Source organism: Pimephales promelas, chromosome 16 (genome assembly GCF_988280905.1).
Source record: "Pimephales promelas chromosome 16, fPimPro1.hap1.1, whole genome shotgun sequence".
NCBI lineage: Eukaryota > Metazoa > Chordata > Actinopteri > Cypriniformes > Leuciscidae > Pimephales > Pimephales promelas.
In genome coordinates this window covers 34,962,228-34,981,751 of record NC_142784.1, presented here as the reverse complement: position 1 = coordinate 34,981,751, position 19,524 = coordinate 34,962,228, and the positions used below count along the sequence as shown (strand labels likewise).

The following is a 19,524-nucleotide window of genomic DNA, read 5'->3' as shown; positions in this document are numbered from 1 at the left end:
GGGGTATTTTTGGAAAAACAAAAACATTTCCGAGTTTCTTCTACAGTAATCTTGGAAGAATGCTGCATTGTCACTGTTATTACTTTGGGTTTTAATTTAGCTTGTGTTGTTATTGTACAAACACACACACACACACACACACACACACACACACACACACACACACACACACACACACATCAGCTGTTTTCCAGGGATGCAAAGTCAAAAAGAAAGAACTGAAAAGAAAGAAACAATTGACATTGGACATTGAGATGAACAGGATTAAATTTGATGCAAAGATGTTCAAAAGTATTGGTTAGGAACAGACGATAGGATCCAATGGTTTAGCCACACAAACTTGTGTTCGTATTGTAACTAGTCAACCTCAGCTCTATCAAACAATCAACCATTCCTTGTGATTCAGAGAAAAACACAATATATTGTACTGCGGGAATGAAAAGGGCGGGCCAATGACGTGCTGTTTTTAAGTCACTTGACATTTTCCACGAATACGTCACAGTGAATGTCGTGATTCTTCAACAGTATGACTGCGACAATTGAAGTGTTTATTGTAGTATAGTTGTATTCATGTATAAATAACAGATTAGAAAATTAATACAGCAATATTTTGGGAAAGGTCATTAGGAAGAGTTCAGATAATGATAGGGATCTAATTGTTTTTGGTTAAAAAATATAGTACACAAATCTATCAAATAAGTTAATATTAACAACTTATGAAAAAAAAATATTTGATGGTTAAAAGATAATGCATACCATAGTGGCTAAAGTAGGTGAAAGTAGTTTTTTTTTTTTTTTTAAATCTATTCAATGTATAATAAAGGTGTATATATGTATACTGTGCACATATAGAGATGTTTGAAGCGTATAATTTCAGGACCTCATCTCTCCTGCTGTGTTTGGGTTTACTGCAGTTACTGGGGTGAACACTAGAGGGCGCTTTCCAAACACGCCTGATCACAACTAGCCTGTTTCCCCAAGTGTGTTTTAGGAGAATAATCACTCAATAATTACACTGAAGTGGTACACACCTACCAAACATCAAATAATACGTGTACTAATACCAGTCAAAGGTTTTGGATCTGTAAGAGTTTTTAATGTTTTTAAAAGAAGTCTCTTCTGCTCACCAAGGCTGCGTTTATTTGATTAAAAATAGAAGAAAAACAGTAATATTGTGAAATATTATATCATATACAGTAAAGTGTAATTTATTGCTGTGATCAAAGCTGAATTTATCATCATTACTCCAGTCTTCAGTGTCACATGATCCTCCAGAAATCACTCTAATATGAGGATCTGATGATCAAGAAACAGTTATGATTATCATCAGTGTTGAAAACAATAATTTCAGGAAATTACTAAAATAGAAATTTTTGCAACATTAAACACTGTTTTTTTGGGGGGAAATAAGTCAATAGTTTTATTATTCAAGGAAAACCCAAAGGATGCATAAAATTGAAATACAAAAGTACAGTTTTAAAGTCTGTTGTTCATCCACCAGTGTTATATAAGGGCAGATGAACACCAGACGGGAACAGCGAATGGAAAATACTGAGGTTTAAAGTGCTCGAGAAATTGATTCGCTGGTTTTATCCAAAGGCTGGTGGAAAACAAGCGTTAGTTTCTTTCATGTTCCCTTGGGTTTTCTCCGCTTGACACTCAAATTAAGTCAGACAACTAGAACGAGGTTGAGAAAAGCGATCCAATCTGGTTCCCCAATGAGAAACATTCAGAGACGATGAGCGGCGCATTAATCACTCGGGAAAGTTGTGGAACAAAAGGGGGAACAGAAGGATGATGAGTAAACCTCCAGAGCGGAAGCTCTCAGTTATTAGCGGTTCAGCACCTCAGCAGTGCTTCTGGGAAGAGGAATGGTGTTTTCCTGTGATGCATTGTGGGTGAAGTGCATGATCCACAGATATTTTCACTTTTAAAAGCTTTTTCTTTTGGTCTGGTGCCCTTCGGCCATTTCGGACCGAGAATTGTTATTTTGTTTCGTCTTCTTGACCGGAATGGTACGAAACTTGGTAAAGGTTTCGGCACTTGCTGTGTGAACACACACATAAATCCTGGCCATGATCCGAACAGGTTTAATGGTCCTGATAACAACAGTTTCTCGCGTCAGAAACACATTGAGAGTTTCCTCTAGTGGAAGCGTTTGGAACTGCAGCCGAACACACACTCTCTGAACGCTCGTTTACTGAGATCGGCTCACATGCGGAACACACACTCGTGTAGAGTTATGTTTTTGAAATTATATGTCATATAAACATTTTAAATAGTATTTTTGCTCATTTCACGTCAGCAATAATCTGCCGAGTGTGGTGTGCGAGACGAGATCAAACTTCGGTCTGAGGCGTTCCAGATTCTCCAGTTTAAGATGGACATTTAATTTTCAGGTCTATGCTCAAAAAGTGAATAAATAGATTGTAAACACAGCGTAAACACAATTGAGTACCTTAAAATCCCTTTTATGAAATAAAAAACATTATCGAACTAAAATATAGTACATTAAATTCCTTGAAATAAAAATTCGTCCATATTTGACGGACAGGCGTGGAGCAGCAGAGGGTTAAACGCCGTCATGGAAAACAGAGAGAGAACAAGCCACGACATGCTTCTTTTATGACAACATAAATTTTAAAACTTTATTGTTTATTCATCATTAATAAATATGCAATACAAAATGCAATAATATTCATAATAACAATCAAAATACTGAAAGAAAATAGCCATAAAATATTATATACCAGCGAACAGACTTATAACATCATGTGCAGCAGAACAGAAGTGGGCGGGGTTTATGTTGATTAGCATTATAAACCCTGCCCCCATGGCAGGCCCCTCCCACAGGGCAGATCTCCAATCAGATGCATCGCAACAGTCCTGCTGATTGGCTGGGATTCGAGTCATGTGCATTATGAAAGATTGCAGGTGCATTTTGTTGAGAAGCGTATTTTTACATTGTGCTCACATGCACACGTTTACAGGTATGATGATGATGATGATGATGTGTAAAATCTTGGCACGAGTGTCTGATGTTTTGCACCAAGTCAAATACGCAAACAAAATTAAAACTTTCCCGTGAGAAAATCCGTCGATGGCAAACTCAAACGTCAGCGGCCGAGAGCCGTTCTCCTGCTTTGCCTTGATAACTTGTATCTTCAGAAGCACTTTCTCTCAAACTTCCTTCTTACATTCGGTGTGTCTGGAGCTCTTCTTCGGTTTCGTGCGCTGGGTTAGTCGTGCGGTCCTCAGGCGTCCCGTTGTGCGAGCTCGAGACGACCTGATCTCAGAACAGGCGGGCGGCGAGCGTTGGGGAAAGGGTCAGTGTCTCCAGCTTTTCTTTTTCTCCACCATCTTCGCCATTTCTTCTTTTCCCATAAAGTCCTCTGTAAAACAAAGAGGTGACTTTGCTGAGTAAAGTGTTCAGGATTTAGGTTATGTAAACGCTCTGGTGCTCTGCGGTCATTTTTGACTGAAAAATTATACTTTTTTTTTTTAATCGGAATGGTACGAAACTTGGTAAAGGTTTCGGCACTTGCTGTGTGAACACACACATAAATCCTGGCCATGATCCGAACAGGTTTAATGGTCCTGATAACAACAGTTTCTCGCGTCAGAAACGCATTGAGAGTTTCCTCTAGTGGAAGCGTTTGGAACTGCAGCCGAACACACACTCTCTGAACGCTCGTTTACTGAGAGATCGGCTCACATGCGGAACACACACTCGTGTAGAGTTATGGTTTTGATTTTCTCAGTTTTAGAGTAAAATGTGTGTTTGAAAATATATATTTCAAAGAAAAATTGAAAAGTAGTATTTTTGCACATTTTTCATAACAACACACATAAAATTCTGGAAACATTTTTTACGTTCACTATTTAAAACTTAAAAGCAACAATCTGCCGAGTGTGGTGTGTGAGACGAGATCAAACTTCAGTCTGAAGCGTTCCAGATTCTCCAGTTTAAGATGGACATTTAATTTTCCGGTCTATGCTCAAAAAGAGAATAAATGGATTATAAATACCGCGTAAATATAATTTAAGACCATATAATCCCGCAAAACATACTAAACATTAAATAAAACGTATTATTGGACTAAAATAGACTACTTTAATTTCATTGAAAAAAAAAGTTACTAGTTCAAAGTTCAGTTCACACATTTTAAAATCAACTAGTTAAGTTCATAGTTCTTTTTTTTCATATGTTGCGAGCTTTTTTTTATTTTATTTTTATTCCCATATACAACCACAGACAACAATTATTTTATCGACGGGCAGGTTGCACAGAAACGTAAGATTTTTCCCATCCTCACCGACCTCGTCATAAAACCCGTTTAAATGATCGAACGACGCCTCCTCGCTCGCTGCTTTGTCGACGGCGGCCGCGGTGCGACACTGGTGGCTGGTGTTGCCAGATTGGGTGTTATTTCGCTACATATTAAGGCCTTTTCACATGTGTTTTAGCCGGGTTTTCGCTGGCACCAAAATCTGGCACCCTATTGTACGAAGCTAAACTGAGAGAGCGGGCTTTCACAGACGCCAGAATGAACGTGTTCATAGTAACGTTCATCACACAGCAATACCGTACGTTCAGTTCATGTTCGCTATCGTCGGACTCACCTATGCACTCGGGACAGCAGGCTCCCTCGCGGCGGACGGGGCTTCGGCAGCTCAGCAGCGGACACTGCTTCCTCTGGCACTTGGTCACGCCATGCTGGAAAAACACACCGGAGACGGGCTTTAACACACACTCCACATGATCGGAATATTACACAGTCCAATGGAAAAGGTAATTGTGGCTTTTTCTATCTATTGATTCTGACATCTTGCAATTTAGACTTTTTTGTTGGAATTCTCTGTTTACATCTCTTCTTTTTTCTCGAACAGAAATAAGGCGCAGGACTCACGTCACACCAGCAGGTGATGCACTTCATCTCGCCTACCAGCGGGACGCTCGGGTGCCAGTGTTCGCTGTTCTGGTAGTAGTTTTTGCCGAACTTGCAGTGGCGCGTCCCGTCCGCCTGCATCATCTCGTCGTCCTCCAGAGGGGGCGTGTCTTCGGCAGGACACGCCTTGCAGCAATCTGACGGGTTGGCTCTGATTGGTCGACTGCAGGTTAGGGGCGGGCACGTCACTTTCTCGCAGTGTACTTCTCCGGTGGAGCCCTGTGACGCACCAGGCCATGACGGGAAGCATTAATATACTGTATTTCTTAACTCCTTACACACATTTTCAAAACTTTGCCTCTTTTTTTGAAACTTTACACACAAATCTAAGAATTGTACACAAAATGTAAAATGCCTCACGTTTCTTGCTAAATAAAGCACTGCGTTCAAAATATCACAAACATCTCAAAAGCTAACATTTGTCATTTCTGGATATATCATACACACACCGTTATTCAAACATAAAGCTCTTCTTTCACGAACATTTCTGCGCAAGAGTGAACGTAATCAGCAGAGAGATTCACGTTAAACACGGAAACAAGATTGAAACCAAACTATTATTTGTTTTACTGTAAGCATTTGTGGTTACAGTCTGAAAAACCTATAACTCGACCTTTGACCTCTTATAGGCCTATTCTAGAGCCATGATTGGTGTGTGTTCAGTAGAGCGATGAGTGTTTGCACGTGTGTGTGACGCTCTGATGAATTACTGTGGTGTTTCGATTAGTTGTGTTTGAAAGAGTTTCCTGAAAGAGTTGTGTGTCACATAGAGATGTGTGTGTGTGTGTTGTGTTTTATGAGGCGAGGTTTAGTTGCTTGGTTCTGCAGATCTGGTGTTTGAGTGTCATCTTTCAGGCATTGTGTGACGATGTGATTTTGTGAGTAAGCCGTTGAAGCTGTTGTGTGTCCACATGTGGTGTTTGTGTTCATGACTCACCTTGCAGGTGCACACGGCACACTTGATGTACCCGAACGGCGGGACGAACGGATGCCATGTTGTTCCGGGTGCGTGCATCTTCTGATCACCCTCGAAATAACAGCCTGAAGGAGAAATAGATATCTTACTAATCTACACGTCCAACTAGTCGCGCATTTAAAATGATAGTTGCAATGTTGCATTTTATGTGTTGGGTTAAGATAAACTCACCTTCGGGATCTTCCTCGATTTTCTCGACAGCAGTTGTCTCTTTGGTCTCCTTCTTTTCTGTTGACAGAAATCAAATTAAACATTAAAAATGTGGTGTTCATCAGAGGGGTCAAGACCCCAGGACTTATGTCGCACTCCAACCAGGAATACTTTTGTGGCTCAACCTTGCGGCTCAACCTTGACCCCCTTAGGAATGAGTGGAATGCTTCAGTAAACATAGAACAACCTAAACATGCTCAGTATTCAAACTAAAAATGTTAAAACTTTATACAAAAAATTACTGTATAATGTGTACATGAGTATCTGAATACACACTGAAGCGGCTGGCTTTAGGACCCAGCGGAACAGCTGCTCATATAGAGCTATAAGCCCATCTAGAGGCATGAAATATCATGAGTTATTATTATTTTCCACAAGAGGTCAAAGACTCCCAGTGTAAGATATTTAGAGCTGAATTAAAAGGATTATGAATTAAATTGTGAGTTATTTTGAATTTAAGTTGAAAAAATGTGCTTAAATTATTATTATTTATTGGTCAAATCTAGTAATTTAAAGGTAAATAAAATAAATTGCATTTGAAATAGAAAAGATTGCATCAAAATGAAATAATCTTAAATGACAAAACAAATAAAAATGGCTTTATGTGATAGTCTGGTTCCTCACCGTCACACACGGGACAGCACTGGTCTTCAGGCTGGAGGGTGTGTGGACACGAGAGCGCAGGGCAGATCACCGGATCACAGATCACCGTCTTCTTCTGCACACATTACAGCAGACAACACACACTTCATGAGTACGCTTGCAGCCAGACTAGTTCAGTATACTTCAGGTGTGTTCATGATCAGTTAACTCGAAGTGTACTAAACTAATTTTTACTGATATGTGTGTTACGGCTCAGGCGGTGTGTGTTACGGCTGAGGCGGTGTGTGTTACGGCTGAGGCGGTGTGTGTTACGGCTCAGGCGGTGTGTGTTACGGCTGAGGCGGTGTGTGTTACGGCTCAGGCGGTGTGTGTTACAGCTGAGGCGGTGTGTGTTACGGCTCAGGCGGTGTGTGTTACGGCTCAGGCGGTGTGTGTTACGGCTCAGGCGGTGTGTGTTACGGCTCAGGCGGTGTGTGTTACGGCTGAGGCGGTGTGTGTTACGGCTCAGGCGGTGTGTGTTACGGCTCAGGCGGTGTGTGTTACGGCTCAGGCGGTGTGTGTTACGGCTGAGGCGGTGTGTGTTACGGCTCAGGCGGTGTGTGTTACGGCTCAGGCGGTGTGTGTTACGGCTGAGGCGGTGTGTGTTACGGCTGAGGCGGTGTGTGTTACGGCTCAGGCGGTGTGTGTTACGGCTGAGGCGGTGTGTGTTACGGCTCAGGCGGTGTGTGTTACGGCTGAGGCGGTGTGTGTTACGGCTCAGGCGGTGTGTGTTACGGCTCAGGCGGTGTGTGTTACGGCTCAGGCGGTGTGTGTTACGGCTCAGGCGGTGTGTGTTACGGCTGAGGCGGTGTGTGTTACGGCTCAGGCGGTGTGTGTTACGGCTCAGGCGGTGTGTGTTACGGCTGAGGCGGTGTGTGTTACGGCTCAGGCGGTGTGTGTTACGGCTGAGGCGGTGTGTGTTACGGCTGAGGCGGTGTGTGTTACGGCTGAGGCGGTGTGTGTTACGGCTCAGGCGGTGTGTGTTACGGCTCAGGCGGTGTGTGTTACGGCTCAGGCGGTGTGTGTTACGGCTCAGGCGGTGTGTGTTACGGCTCAGGCGGTGTGTGTTACGGCTCAGGCGGTGTGTGTTACGGCTGAGGCGGTGTGTGTTACGGCTGAGGCGGTGTGTGTTACGGCTGAGGCGGTGTGTGTTACGGCTCAGGCGGTGTGTGTTACGGCTCAGGCGGTGTGTGTTACGGCTCAGGCGGTGTGTGTTACGGCTCAGGCGGTGTGTGTTACGGCTGAGGCGGTGTGTGTTACGGCTCAGGCGGTGTGTGTTACGGCTGAGGCGGTGTGTGTTACGGCTGAGGCGGTGTGTGTTACGGCTCAGGCGGTGTGTGTTACGGCTCAGGCGGTGTGTGTTACGGCTCAGGCGGTGCGTGTTACGGCTGAGGCGGTGCGTGTTACGGCTCAGGCGGTGCGTGTTACGGCAGGCGGTGCGTGTTACGGCTCAGGCGGTGCGTGTTACGGCTCAGGCGGTGCGTGTTACGGCTCAGGCGGTGCGTGTTACGGCTCAGGCGGTGCGTGTTACGGCTCAGGCGGTGCGTGTTACGGCTCAGGCGGTGTGTGTTACGGCTGAGGCGGTGTGTGTTACGGCTCAGGCGGTGTGTGTTACGGCTCAGGCGGTGTGTGTTACGGCTGAGGCGGTGTGTGTTACGGCTCAGGCGGTGTGTGTTACGGCTCAGGCGGTGTGTGTTACGGCTGAGGCGGTGTGTGTTACGGCTCAGGCGGTGTGTGTTACGGCTCAGGCGGTGTGTGTTACGGCTCAGGCGGTGTGTGTTACGGCTGAGGCGGTGTGTGTTACGGCTGAGGCGGTGTGTGTTACGGCTGAGGCGGTGTGTGTTACGGCTGAGGCGGTGTGTGTTACGGCTCAGGCGGTGTGTGTTACGGCTCAGGCGGTGTGTGTTACGGCTCAGGCGGTGTGTGTTACGGCTCAGGCGGTGTGTGTTACGGGTCAGGCGGTGTGTGTTACGGCTGAGGCGGTGTGTGTTACGGCTCAGGCGGTGTCTGTACCTGGCAGGAGCAGGTGAAGCAGGTGTTGTACTGCGGGGTCCACTGAGACCCGTGTGCGTGATGTTCCCCCTCGAAGAAGCATGTGTGCGGGTCCTTCTTCAGCTCCGCCGGGTCGCGCACGAACACCAGCTCGTGGAACTCTTCCTCCTCCACCACCTCCCCGCGGGAGCCCGACTCACAGCTGTTGGGGACCTGGATCTGCACAACACACAGTACAGTCACACACGGGTAGTGTCATTCACTGAAGCTAACACCATACAACACCTTTCCCTTAAATAATATTTGTGTGTGTGTGAAAGAGAGAGTGTGTGTGTGTGTGTGTGTGTGTGTGTGTACTCACCCGTCCTCGTATTTCTCCTCTTGGATTCATTTTGGTGCTGACCTGAATATAAGCCATGCCTTCGTCCAAATGCCTCAATAACTCAACGCTGATATCCTTCAGCACACCCTGAGCCTAGAAGACACCGAGACACAAACGAGACGACAGTCTTTACCTTAAACAGAATTAAACTTGTTCCAGCTCATTTGAGGAAACACCAGCTTTGTTTATAAACAATCCCTTTAAAGCATCCAATAAACGACAGCATGCTTGTGCTTCTGGGCAAAGAAAGACGTTGTGTTGTGGTGTAATCACGCAGTTTACATTATAGCAGGTTGGGAATCAAAAATCAATTCCAGTTCCAGGTCAGGAATAGGATAGTTGATACTCGACTCCTCTGTGAGCGTTTCAATATGACTTTAAGTGATTGAAGCGATCAATGATTACTGTTCATGATATTCAGCTGCAATTAAATGTTTTGCAATAAGACTAAATATGAAGGATAGCTAAGTTTTTATTTTCACCTTATTGGAATAGAAATTTGTAATCGATAAGTAGAACCGAAATCGGACCCTGAATCAGAATCCTAACACTCTAATTATAGCCATGCTGAATTGTGTCTCTTGACTGGTTTACCTGTTGGCCGTAGAAGCCCGTCAGAAGTCTCTTGTGATCGGTGGAGGAGTCGTCCATGTCGCCGATCTCGGCCAATCCGTGCAGGTGAGCGTTGATGGAGGCGTCTTCGCTCCTGCTGAGGCCGTTGACCACGATCTCGTAGTGTAGATGACACTGTTGGTCCACGGAGACCCAGGCGTGGCCCGCGGCGCCCGTACGCACCGGAGGAGACACGAACTGACCCGCCAGAGGAACCGGCAACTCTGCAGATCCAAGGAACATTCATTAATAATCAAATCACCATCACACTCTAGAACATCTTGGGTTATTCTTTCTACCCAAATCCTGGGTTGAACCTTTTGGGGTTATTTTTTCAGCATCTGGGTAGTGTTCTTGTGTTACCCAGATCCTGAATCAGACGTAACAACCCAATGTTTGGGTAGAGTTCTTGTGTTACCTAGATCCTGGGTCAGATGTAACAACCCAATGTTTGGGTAGAGTTCTTGTGTTACCTAGATCCTGGGTCAGATGTAACAACCCAATGTTTGGGTAGAGTTCTTGTGTTACGCAGATCTTGGGTCAGACGGAACAACCCAATGTTTGGCTAGAGTTCTTGTGTTACGCAGATCTTGGGTCAGACGGAACAACCCAATGTTTGGGTAGTGTTCTTGTGTTACGCAGATCTTGGGCCAGACGGAACAACCCAATGTTTGGCTAGAGTTCTTGTTTTACGCAGATCTTGGGTCAGACGGAACAACCCAATGTTTGGCTAGAGTTCTTGTGTTACGCAGATCTTGGGTCAGACGGAACAACCCAATGTTTGGGTAGTGTTCTTGTGTTACGCAGATCTTGGGCCAGACGGAACAACCCAATGTTTGGCTAGAGTTCTTGTGTTACGCAGATCTTGGGCCAGACGGAACAACCCAATGTTTGGCTAGAGTTCTTGTGTTACGCAGATCTTGGGTCAGACGAAACAACCCAATGTTTGGCTAGAGTTCTTGTTTTATGCAGATCTTGGGTCAGACGGAACAACCGAATGTTTGGCTAGCGTTCTTGTTTTACGCAGATCTTGGGTCAGACGGAACAACCCAATGTTTGGCTAGAGTTCTTGTTTTACGCAGATCTTGGGTCAGACGGAACAACCCAATGTTTGGCTAGAGTTCTTGTTTTATACAGATCTTGGGTCAGACGGAACAACCGAATGTTTGGCTAGAGTTCTTGTTTTACGCAGATCTTGGGTCAGACGGAACAACCCAATGTTTGGCTAGAGTTCTTGTGTTACGCAGATCTTGGGTCAGACGGAACAACCCAATGTTTGGGTAGAGTTCTTGTGTTACGCAGATCTTGGGTCAGACGGAACAACCGAATGTTTGGCTAGAGTTCTTGTTTTACGCAGATCTTGGGTCAGACGGAACAACCCAATGTTTGGCTAGAGTTCTTGTTTTACGCAGATCTTGGGTCAGACGGAACAACCGAATGTTTGGCTAGAGTTCTTGTGTTACGCAGATCTTGGGTCAGACGGAACAACCCAATGTTTGGCTAGAGTTCTTGTGTTACGCAGATCTTGGGTCAGACGGAACAACCCAATGTTTGGGTAGAGTTCTTGTGTTACGCAGATCTTGGGTCAGACGGAACAACCGAATGTTTGGCTAGAGTTCTTGTTTTACGCAGATCTTGGGTCAGACGGAACAACCCAATGTTTGGCTAGAGTTCTTGTTTTACGCAGATCTTGGGTCAGACGGAACAACCGAATGTTTGGCTAGAGTTCTTGTGTTACGCAGATCTTGGGTCAGACGGAACAACCCAATGTTTGGCTAGAGTTCTTGTGTTACGCAGATCTTGGGTCAGATGGAACAACCCAATGTTTGGGTAGAGTTCTTGTGTTACGCAGATCTTGGGTCAGACGGAACAACCGAATGTTTGGCTAGAGTTCTTGTTTTACGCAGATCTTGGGTCAGACGGAACAACCGAATGTTTGGCTAGAGTTCTTGTTTTACGCAGATCTTGGGTCAGACGGAACAACCCAATGTTTGGCTAGAGTTCTTGTTTTACGCAGATCTTGAGTCAGACGGAACAACCGAATGTTTGGCTAGAGTTCTTGTTTTACGCAGATCTTGGGTCAGACGGAACAACCCAATGTTTGGGTAGTGTTCTTGTGTTACGCAGATCTTGGGTCAGACGGAACAACCCAATGTTTGGCTAGAGTTCTTGTGTTACGCAGATCTTGGGTCAGACGGAACAACCCAATGTTTGGCTAGAGTTCTTGTGTTACGCAGATCTTGGGTCAGATCATTTTATGTTATCTATGAGTTCGTTATTGTGCTGTACATGGTTTAATTTTATGCAAAGCAACATACAGGGGCGCGATGTGAGTCACTCAACGAGTGCTGCTTCGGTCTTTTAGTTTGAGGAAAACGCCTGATGCCTGATGATTTAAGTTAATCGGTAGGCAGGAATTCATGCATGAAGTAAAAAAATAAATAAAGCTAGGATTATAGGAAAAATGAATCAACTATGATGTTAAATTAACTGATTAAGCTGGTCGTTTTAGAGCGCAGACATTAGCGCTCTGTCTTCTTACCGTTGCGGCGCACGTCGAGTCCGCTGTACGGGAGCATGCGTATCTGTCCGCGCAGCTCGCTCTCCTGCTGCTGTGCCGTGGCGATGTTGATGAACAGCTCGTTCTGCAGGAGCATGTGGATGTGTCTGGCCTCCACGCGATTGAGGCTCCCTGCCGTCCTGCCGTTCCCGCCGTGCTCATCCGCGCCCGCGCTGAAGTCCGCCGTGAGGTCGTACAGGACACTGCGCTTGCTGCGCCGCCGCGGCTTCAACTCCACCGTCACGCCGACCACTGCGCTGGTCAGACCGGCCACCAGAACCTGCCGGGAACTCCCAGACGTTAACACACGACAAATGCGGGAACAGATCAACTGTGGCGGGTATCGCTGTCTAATCCCTTTGACGGGTTACTTATTAGTCTCAGCTAAAGGAAATAATACATTATTTATCGACTTTAATATATCGCCCAAATTTTCAGACCGATAATGATATTATCATCTTTACCTGGTAGTCACTTACACACACACACACACACACACACCTGGTAGTCGAGCGAGCCATTGTGATGGAGTGTGAAGACGGCCGATCCCACGCCGCCGGTTTTCCCGGGAGTCAGAGCGGATCCGCCGGACATCACGCTTTGAAGAGCTGAAACAGGAACATTTCATGAATAAATCTTGACGATGAGACGGCAAAGACTCGCACGCTGTTCATGTGTCGGTTCAATTTTTTTCAACACCTGGCAGATTATTGCTGACGTAAAAAAAGTTACAGAATTTTACGGATATTATAAAAAAAATACTATTTTTCAATTTGTATGTGAAATATATATTTTCAAAAACACATTTTACTCTAAAACTGAGAAAATAACTCTACACGAGTGTGTGTTCTGCATGGGAGCCGATCTCTCAGTAAACGAGCGTTCAGAGAGTGTGTGTTCGGCTGCAGTTCCAAACGCTTCCACTAGAGGAAACTCTCAATGTGTTTCTGACGCGAGAAACTGTTGTTATCAGAACCATTAAACCTGTTCGGATCAGGGCCAGGATTTATGTGTGTGTTCACACAGCAAGTGCCAAAACCTTTACCAAGTTTCGTTCCATTCCGATGAAGAAGTAAAAAACATAAAATCTTTTGGTGATAAATGAGTGAAGAGCGCCCGAGGGTTACGGCTACAGTAGCAGGACATGTTCTGGTTTGCTGCATGACACCTCGACTTGCATTGTGTGACTTTCATCAGCCTGGTGCTGAGAGAAAGCTGAAGTGAACAATGAGTTTTGCATGCGAGAAAACAATTAAACCCACATGAACTCACGCAGGGTCAAAGGTCACAGAGTGACGCGAGGTTGAGAGAGTGACTGTGATGTAGAGTAAATAGAGCCTGAATTCCTCACGCATAACGTCACGCTGTTAATGCAGCAGCTGGAGTCACACAGCAGAGAGTGTGTGTGTGTGTGTGTGTGTGTGACGACCACAAAACTGATCCCACAGCAACTCTGGTCACACAGCAGACGAGCGCCAGAGAGAGTTTGTGTGTTCGGGTGAGAAAGAGAGTGTGTGTGTGTCACACAAGAGGCCTCACACACACACACACACATGGAACGACCACGAAACTGATCCTACAGCAACTCTGACCTCTTCACAATCATAATTATGAACTATGAAATCTGAGAAATAGCCGAGATGATTTCAGCATGACACGAAGCTGGGATAAAAACAGCAGAGACTGATCCTGCGAGGTGTGTGTGTGTGTGTGTGTGTGTGTGTGTGTTACTGCACGATTAACCCTTCGACGTCGTTCACTGCGCTCCTAGTATTCCTCAATCTATTCATTATACACAATATGACAAGAAAAAAAAATATTTTCTAATTATTTTGGGTTTTTTGTAGAAAGTGGAAACACTTTAGAATAATGTGCATTAGTTAACATTAATTAATGTATTAACTAACATGAACTAACAATGAGAAATACATGTATTAGTTCATCTTTGTAAATGTTAGTTAATAATAATCCAGCTGTTCATTGTGTTCATGTTAGCTCACAGTGCATTACTAATGCTTCCATAAATTTGAGCAGAATATGAATGTAAGGAGGAAATGAGTTCGAATGTTCGAATTTTACCCTTCAAAGATCGAAAAGGTCATGAAAAAGGTAATGCTGATTGGCTGCACTCACTGTCACATGATCTCTTCCCAGAAATGTATCCGGAGATCTGACGGGGATTTTGGCCTTCCGTTTCCATGGCGATCTGGAGCTGCCCACGGGATAACCAGAAGAGTTCCCGACTGTTCAGATCCGCTAGGACTTCAGCCAGGTCAGAGTCCTACACACACACACACACACACACACGTTTCCTTAATATTCATCAACTTTAACCGAGTATTTTCTCTGTTATCAAACGTGAATAATTTTTTCTTTTCATTCTAATTAACTGATTATAAAAGCATTGTAAATAAATGGCTTGTTCTCCTTTAGATCAGTGAATGTGTGTGTGTGTGTGTGTTCTCACTCACGTCTGTAGAGATGTTTGCTCGTATTTCTCTCAGCACATGTTGTCGGTACAGCAGTTTCACTCTCACCGGCATCTGTGCGGAGGCTGAAACAATGTGAAATACAATTTTTATTAAATTAATATTTTTAAAATATTTCTTTAATTGTTTTATTTTTATCTACTTTGTTACTTTTTATTTATTTTTGCTTTATTTTTGTTTTTATATATTATTTTAATCTGAAATTTACTTTCTTTTATTTTTTCTTTTGTTTTGTTTTTTTTCTTTTATTTATATTATTATTATTTTTCTTATTTACTTTATTTTTATTTTGCTTTATTTTATTTTAGTTTTTTTTATTTAATGCTTTATGTTTAATTATTTATTTATTTATTTTTATTTTCCTTTTTTCAAATCTAATTTAATTTATTTTTTATTTTATTTTTTTATTTTATTTTGATTCTTTTATTTTATTTCTATTTTATTTTAATTATATATATATATATATATATATATATATATATATTTCCTCCATGTGTACTTGTGGATGTGGATTTCCTCCATATGGATTTCCTCCATGTGTACTTACAGCTCCCTTGAGAAACGAGTCCCTGCTGAATCAGGATAAAATGCAGATTGTTCTCGGTGTCACTGAGCGTCAACATGGCGATTCCGCCCATCCCAGAATGCACCTCTTCAGACGTCAAGATCGCACTGAACGTTTCTGTCACACAAACCGAACGCAAATGAACGTAAGCATCCAAAAAAACAATCAGATAGGTCATGTCTGAAGTAAATCTAAACATTTAAACAGTGAAACGTCACACACACCGGCAAACAGTCCTCTGTGTTTGATGATTTTCCCCCGTAGCTCCTCCTTCTTGTTGTCAGCAGTTGTCATGGAAACACGCAGTTGCTCCGCCTCCAGTTGTCGAATCTGAGACTTCGGTAGATTCTTCCAAACTCCACAGATCTGCACATCACAAACACACAGTTAAACATCAGACTCGACAGATCACACACACACTTTCTCACACACGTATTATGCATGTGCACTTGAAAAGAAAGTGAAAATGAAAGTGACTTGACTAATGAAGCTGACTCGCCATGTCTGTGTCGGCCCTCGAGACTCTGAACTCAAACGCAGTGTTTCCGTCCAAGTCCAAAAAGGTGATTGCACTCGGCCTGTTGATCCTGAAACACACACACACAGAGTAAGCAAAGGCGGGCTGGACACACGTGCACACAGAGAGCGAGGGCGGACAAGAGACACACATATGGGCTGTGGTGTGTGTTTTACCTCTGGAAGGTGATGGAGAAGGTCAGGCTGGCGCGGGAGAGAGTGAATCGAGCCCGAGCGACTCCACTGGAACTGGGCAACCAAGAGTCCGACGCACTCGTCAGCAGAGACACGAAATCTGAAGAATAAAACAAAACACACTCAAATAAAGCAGAAAATAAAATACAAAAATAAAGCAAAATAAATAAGAAAATTTCAGAATATATTTTTTATGAATAATGAAATAAAAATAAAGTAAAACAATTAAATAAAAATAAAATAATAATAAAAATGATGAAGCAAAGCATTTTTTTTTATTAACAAAAAAAAAAGATTTTATTTTGTGTTGTGTAGTCTGACCGGTCGCGCTGTCTCGATGACTGTTCTCCTCAGAGCTGACGTAGGATCTGTCGTTGTACGACTTGTGCAGGTCGTCGTCTTTATCCTGAAAGAACTCGAACAAAGACTCCGCCTCCTTCCTTGATGTGTCGCCTGTAACCGTGGAAACCAAAGTGCATGATGTCACCAACAAACAACAACAGAGTCAATGTTCCAGAGCGGCATCCATAAACATGAGGAGCTCGGGACCGTCCACACACACGTTCAAGCTTTCCATCACTTCTTTACAGCGCAGTGTGTTTCCATTTATCCACAGAAAAACACACACACTCCTTTTGTACCTTTCGGACATGTTTTGCAGCAGTGTCCTGGAGTCAGCACTGGATCGTCACAGGTCGGTTCGGGACAATCCTGCTTCATATTCCTGCAGCTCACCTTCCCAAACACCTTCCCTCTCCGACTCCTCTGCTACGAGAGAGAGAGAGAGAGAGAGAGAGAGAGAGAGAGAGAGAGAGAGAGAGTTTAAATAGAGCACTTCGTACAACGGCAGACTGTTTCAAAGCTGCTTCGTTGTTATAAACAGGAAAACAACAGTGTTGCAGAATTCAGCAGTTCATTTTCAGCTGTAACAAAACACTTGCATAGCGTTGCCCTATCGTTATTTCTTACTGTTCTCTGAACGTTACTTTAGAATGTTCTCTGAACGTTACTTTAGAATGTTCTCTGAATGTTACTTTAGAATGTTCTCTGAACGTTACTTTAGAATGTTCTCTGAATGTTACTTTAGAATGTTCTCTGAATGTTACTTTAGAATGTTCTCTGAACGTTACTTTAGAATGTTCTCTGAATGTTACTTTAGAATGTTCTCTGAATGTTACTTTAGAATGTTCTCTGAACGTTACTTTTGAATGTTCTTTGAACGTTACTTTAGAATGTTCTCTGAATGTTACTTTAGAATGTTCTCTGAACGTTACTTTAGAATGTTCTCTGAACGTTACTTTAGAATGTTCTCTGAACGTTACTTTAGAATGTTCTCTGAATGTTACTTTAGAATGTTCTCTGAATGTTACTTTAGAATGTTCTCTGAATGTTACTTTAGAATGTTCTCTGAATGTTACTTTAGAATGTTCTCTGAATGTTACTTTAGAATGTTCTCTGAATGTTACTTTAGAATGTTCTCTGAATGTTACTTTTGAATGTTCTCTGAATGTTACTTTAGAATGTTCTCTGAATGTTACTTTAGAATGTTCTCTGAATGTTACTTTAGAATGTTCTCTGAATGTTACTTTAGAATGTTCTCTGAATGTTACTTTAGAATGTTCTCTGAATGTTACTTTAGAATGTTCTCTGAACGTTACTTTAGAATGTTCTCTGAACGTTACTGTGTGTGTGTGTGTGTGTGTGTGTGTGTGTGTGTTTCTCACCGGCTCACAGTGACACATGACGCAGTGCATTACACCGAAGGGTTCTCCGAGGTCTGGATGCCACGTGTCTTCCAGGGAATAAAAGCGGCCACCGAAGGAGCAACCTGATGAGACAATAAACAAGAGCAGCGTGAGACAGTGTGTGTGTGTGTGTGTGTGTGAGAGAGCATCGGGAATGTGTCTAAATCAGCTTCAAATGGCTGTTTCTGAGCCAAACCTTCAAAAACACCAGCTAAAACGAGCAGTGAACGCGATTTCTTTCCTTCCCAACCAAACCAGCGCTGGAACCCAAACATGTCCTCCGCTTTGTTTTGAAGAGAGAATGAGAGATTGGAGTAAATGTGGTGTTTAATGCATCTGGAATGAGGTCCGTTTACAGAGCCAGACTATTAAACAATTTATTGTTAAGCTAAACACTTTCAAAGACACACACGTAAACTGTCCCGAGCTCTACGGAGATAAACGAAGACTGTGGAAAGTGATCATTATTAACATGTTCTGGGCTCGAGTTCTCTAAAACACCAGATGCATTGATGGCTTTCTGTGGAGAATAAGGTTATTTGTGGAGGCTTTTGTTCTCAAAACGTTATTTATACATCATTCATGCTGTATGAAATTGTTCTAAACTTGTTACTTTTGAATGTTTTCTAATGTTTGCAAAATGGAAGGTTCCTCTTTAAGTCACATAACCAGGACTGTGCTACACAATCCACCATTTCAAAATCACAAGAACATTTTCCTCAATATAACTGGAATGAAAGATTCTGAAATGGTTTCACTGCTGGTTTAGTCCTTTAATAAAGCATCACTGCACTGGTGCTTTAAAGATCTGAAGAGCCACACGGAAACATGAAGTCCAGAACCCAAATATTACTTAGCTATACTATATTGTACGTTATAGTGTGTTTTGAAAGTACACTTTAAATGCATTTTTGCAATAATAATTTTCAGCACAGTTAAAAATATAACTAAAATATATTTTTAAGTAAAGTGAAATATATAAAAATATATAATATATATATTATTACAGAATTTTCACTCTTCTCTCTTACCGGACAAGCCTTTAGACATGACGGGTTCGCGCTCGGGCTGGATCGGTAACGCGGGCGTCTTCAGGCGCGAGCCCTGAACCGAAGGCATGCACGCGCATCCCAGAATCCACAGCACGCGCAGCAACTCCATCCCTCGGGATTCACCGAACTTTCCCTTTCCTTCACCAAAACACAAGTCAACACGGTTATAGGTCTATATAAAACTCTTTTTAGCGGTCCGTTAGTGCGCGTCCTCCTCAGACTGAGCTCGGGTGTCGCTCCCGGTGTCGCGAGCTGAGTGTCCGTTCGTGCGTGTGTATATGTGTGTGTATGCGAGCGACTCCCGGTTTTATCCGGTGCTCGTGAGGAGGGGAGGGAGGGGGCGGGACCTCGGATGCCCCAAAACTTCACCTGCGAATATCAACCTTTAATACACATCACACGAATCAATTTAGACTTTTATTCTCTGTCTGGCATCTTTTCTATTTGAACAATAATTTGCAGTTTATTCTAGAAAAAAAAAAATCAAATGAAGAAATAAAAATCCAATGCTAAAAAAATATGATAAAAAGCCCAGTGCTTTTGCATTTTTTGAATGTTCCAATCCATTTACTAACAATAGAAACAATGTTTAGCAATGTTTGAAGAATGATGCGTGTTCTAGATTTATATCACCAGCTG

At 43.2% G+C, this 19,524-nt stretch overlaps 2 protein-coding genes across 2 annotated transcripts in view; one reads left to right on the top strand and one right to left on the bottom strand.

The window, feature by feature from the left end:
* LOC120478228 (uncharacterized) overlaps positions 1 to 19,524 on the top strand; it is a 39,894-nt gene that overhangs the window by 4,189 nt on the left and 16,181 nt on the right. Inside the window, exon 2 of the mRNA XM_089121605.1 lies at positions 14,478 to 14,595. The gene's annotated coding sequence lies outside the window, so the exon portion shown is untranslated. The remainder of the gene's footprint in view (positions 1 to 14,477; positions 14,596 to 19,524) is intronic.
* Positions 2,635 to 19,167, bottom strand: chrd (chordin). The gene is made up of 21 exons (XM_089121602.1): positions 18,865 to 19,167; positions 17,813 to 17,916; positions 16,730 to 16,856; positions 16,410 to 16,541; positions 16,071 to 16,188; positions 15,877 to 15,964; positions 15,602 to 15,743; positions 15,360 to 15,494; positions 14,795 to 14,877; positions 14,457 to 14,604; positions 12,825 to 12,931; positions 12,306 to 12,603; positions 9,746 to 9,987; positions 9,131 to 9,244; positions 8,791 to 8,988; positions 6,760 to 6,853; positions 6,097 to 6,153; positions 5,887 to 5,990; positions 4,911 to 5,168; positions 4,624 to 4,717; positions 2,635 to 3,392 (listed from the first exon to the last, which is right to left on the bottom strand). Exons 1-21 carry the CDS (start codon positions 18,992 to 18,994, stop codon positions 3,328 to 3,330), a joined length of 2,838 nt encoding a protein of 945 aa, XP_088977728.1. The 5' UTR covers positions 18,995 to 19,167; the 3' UTR covers positions 2,635 to 3,327.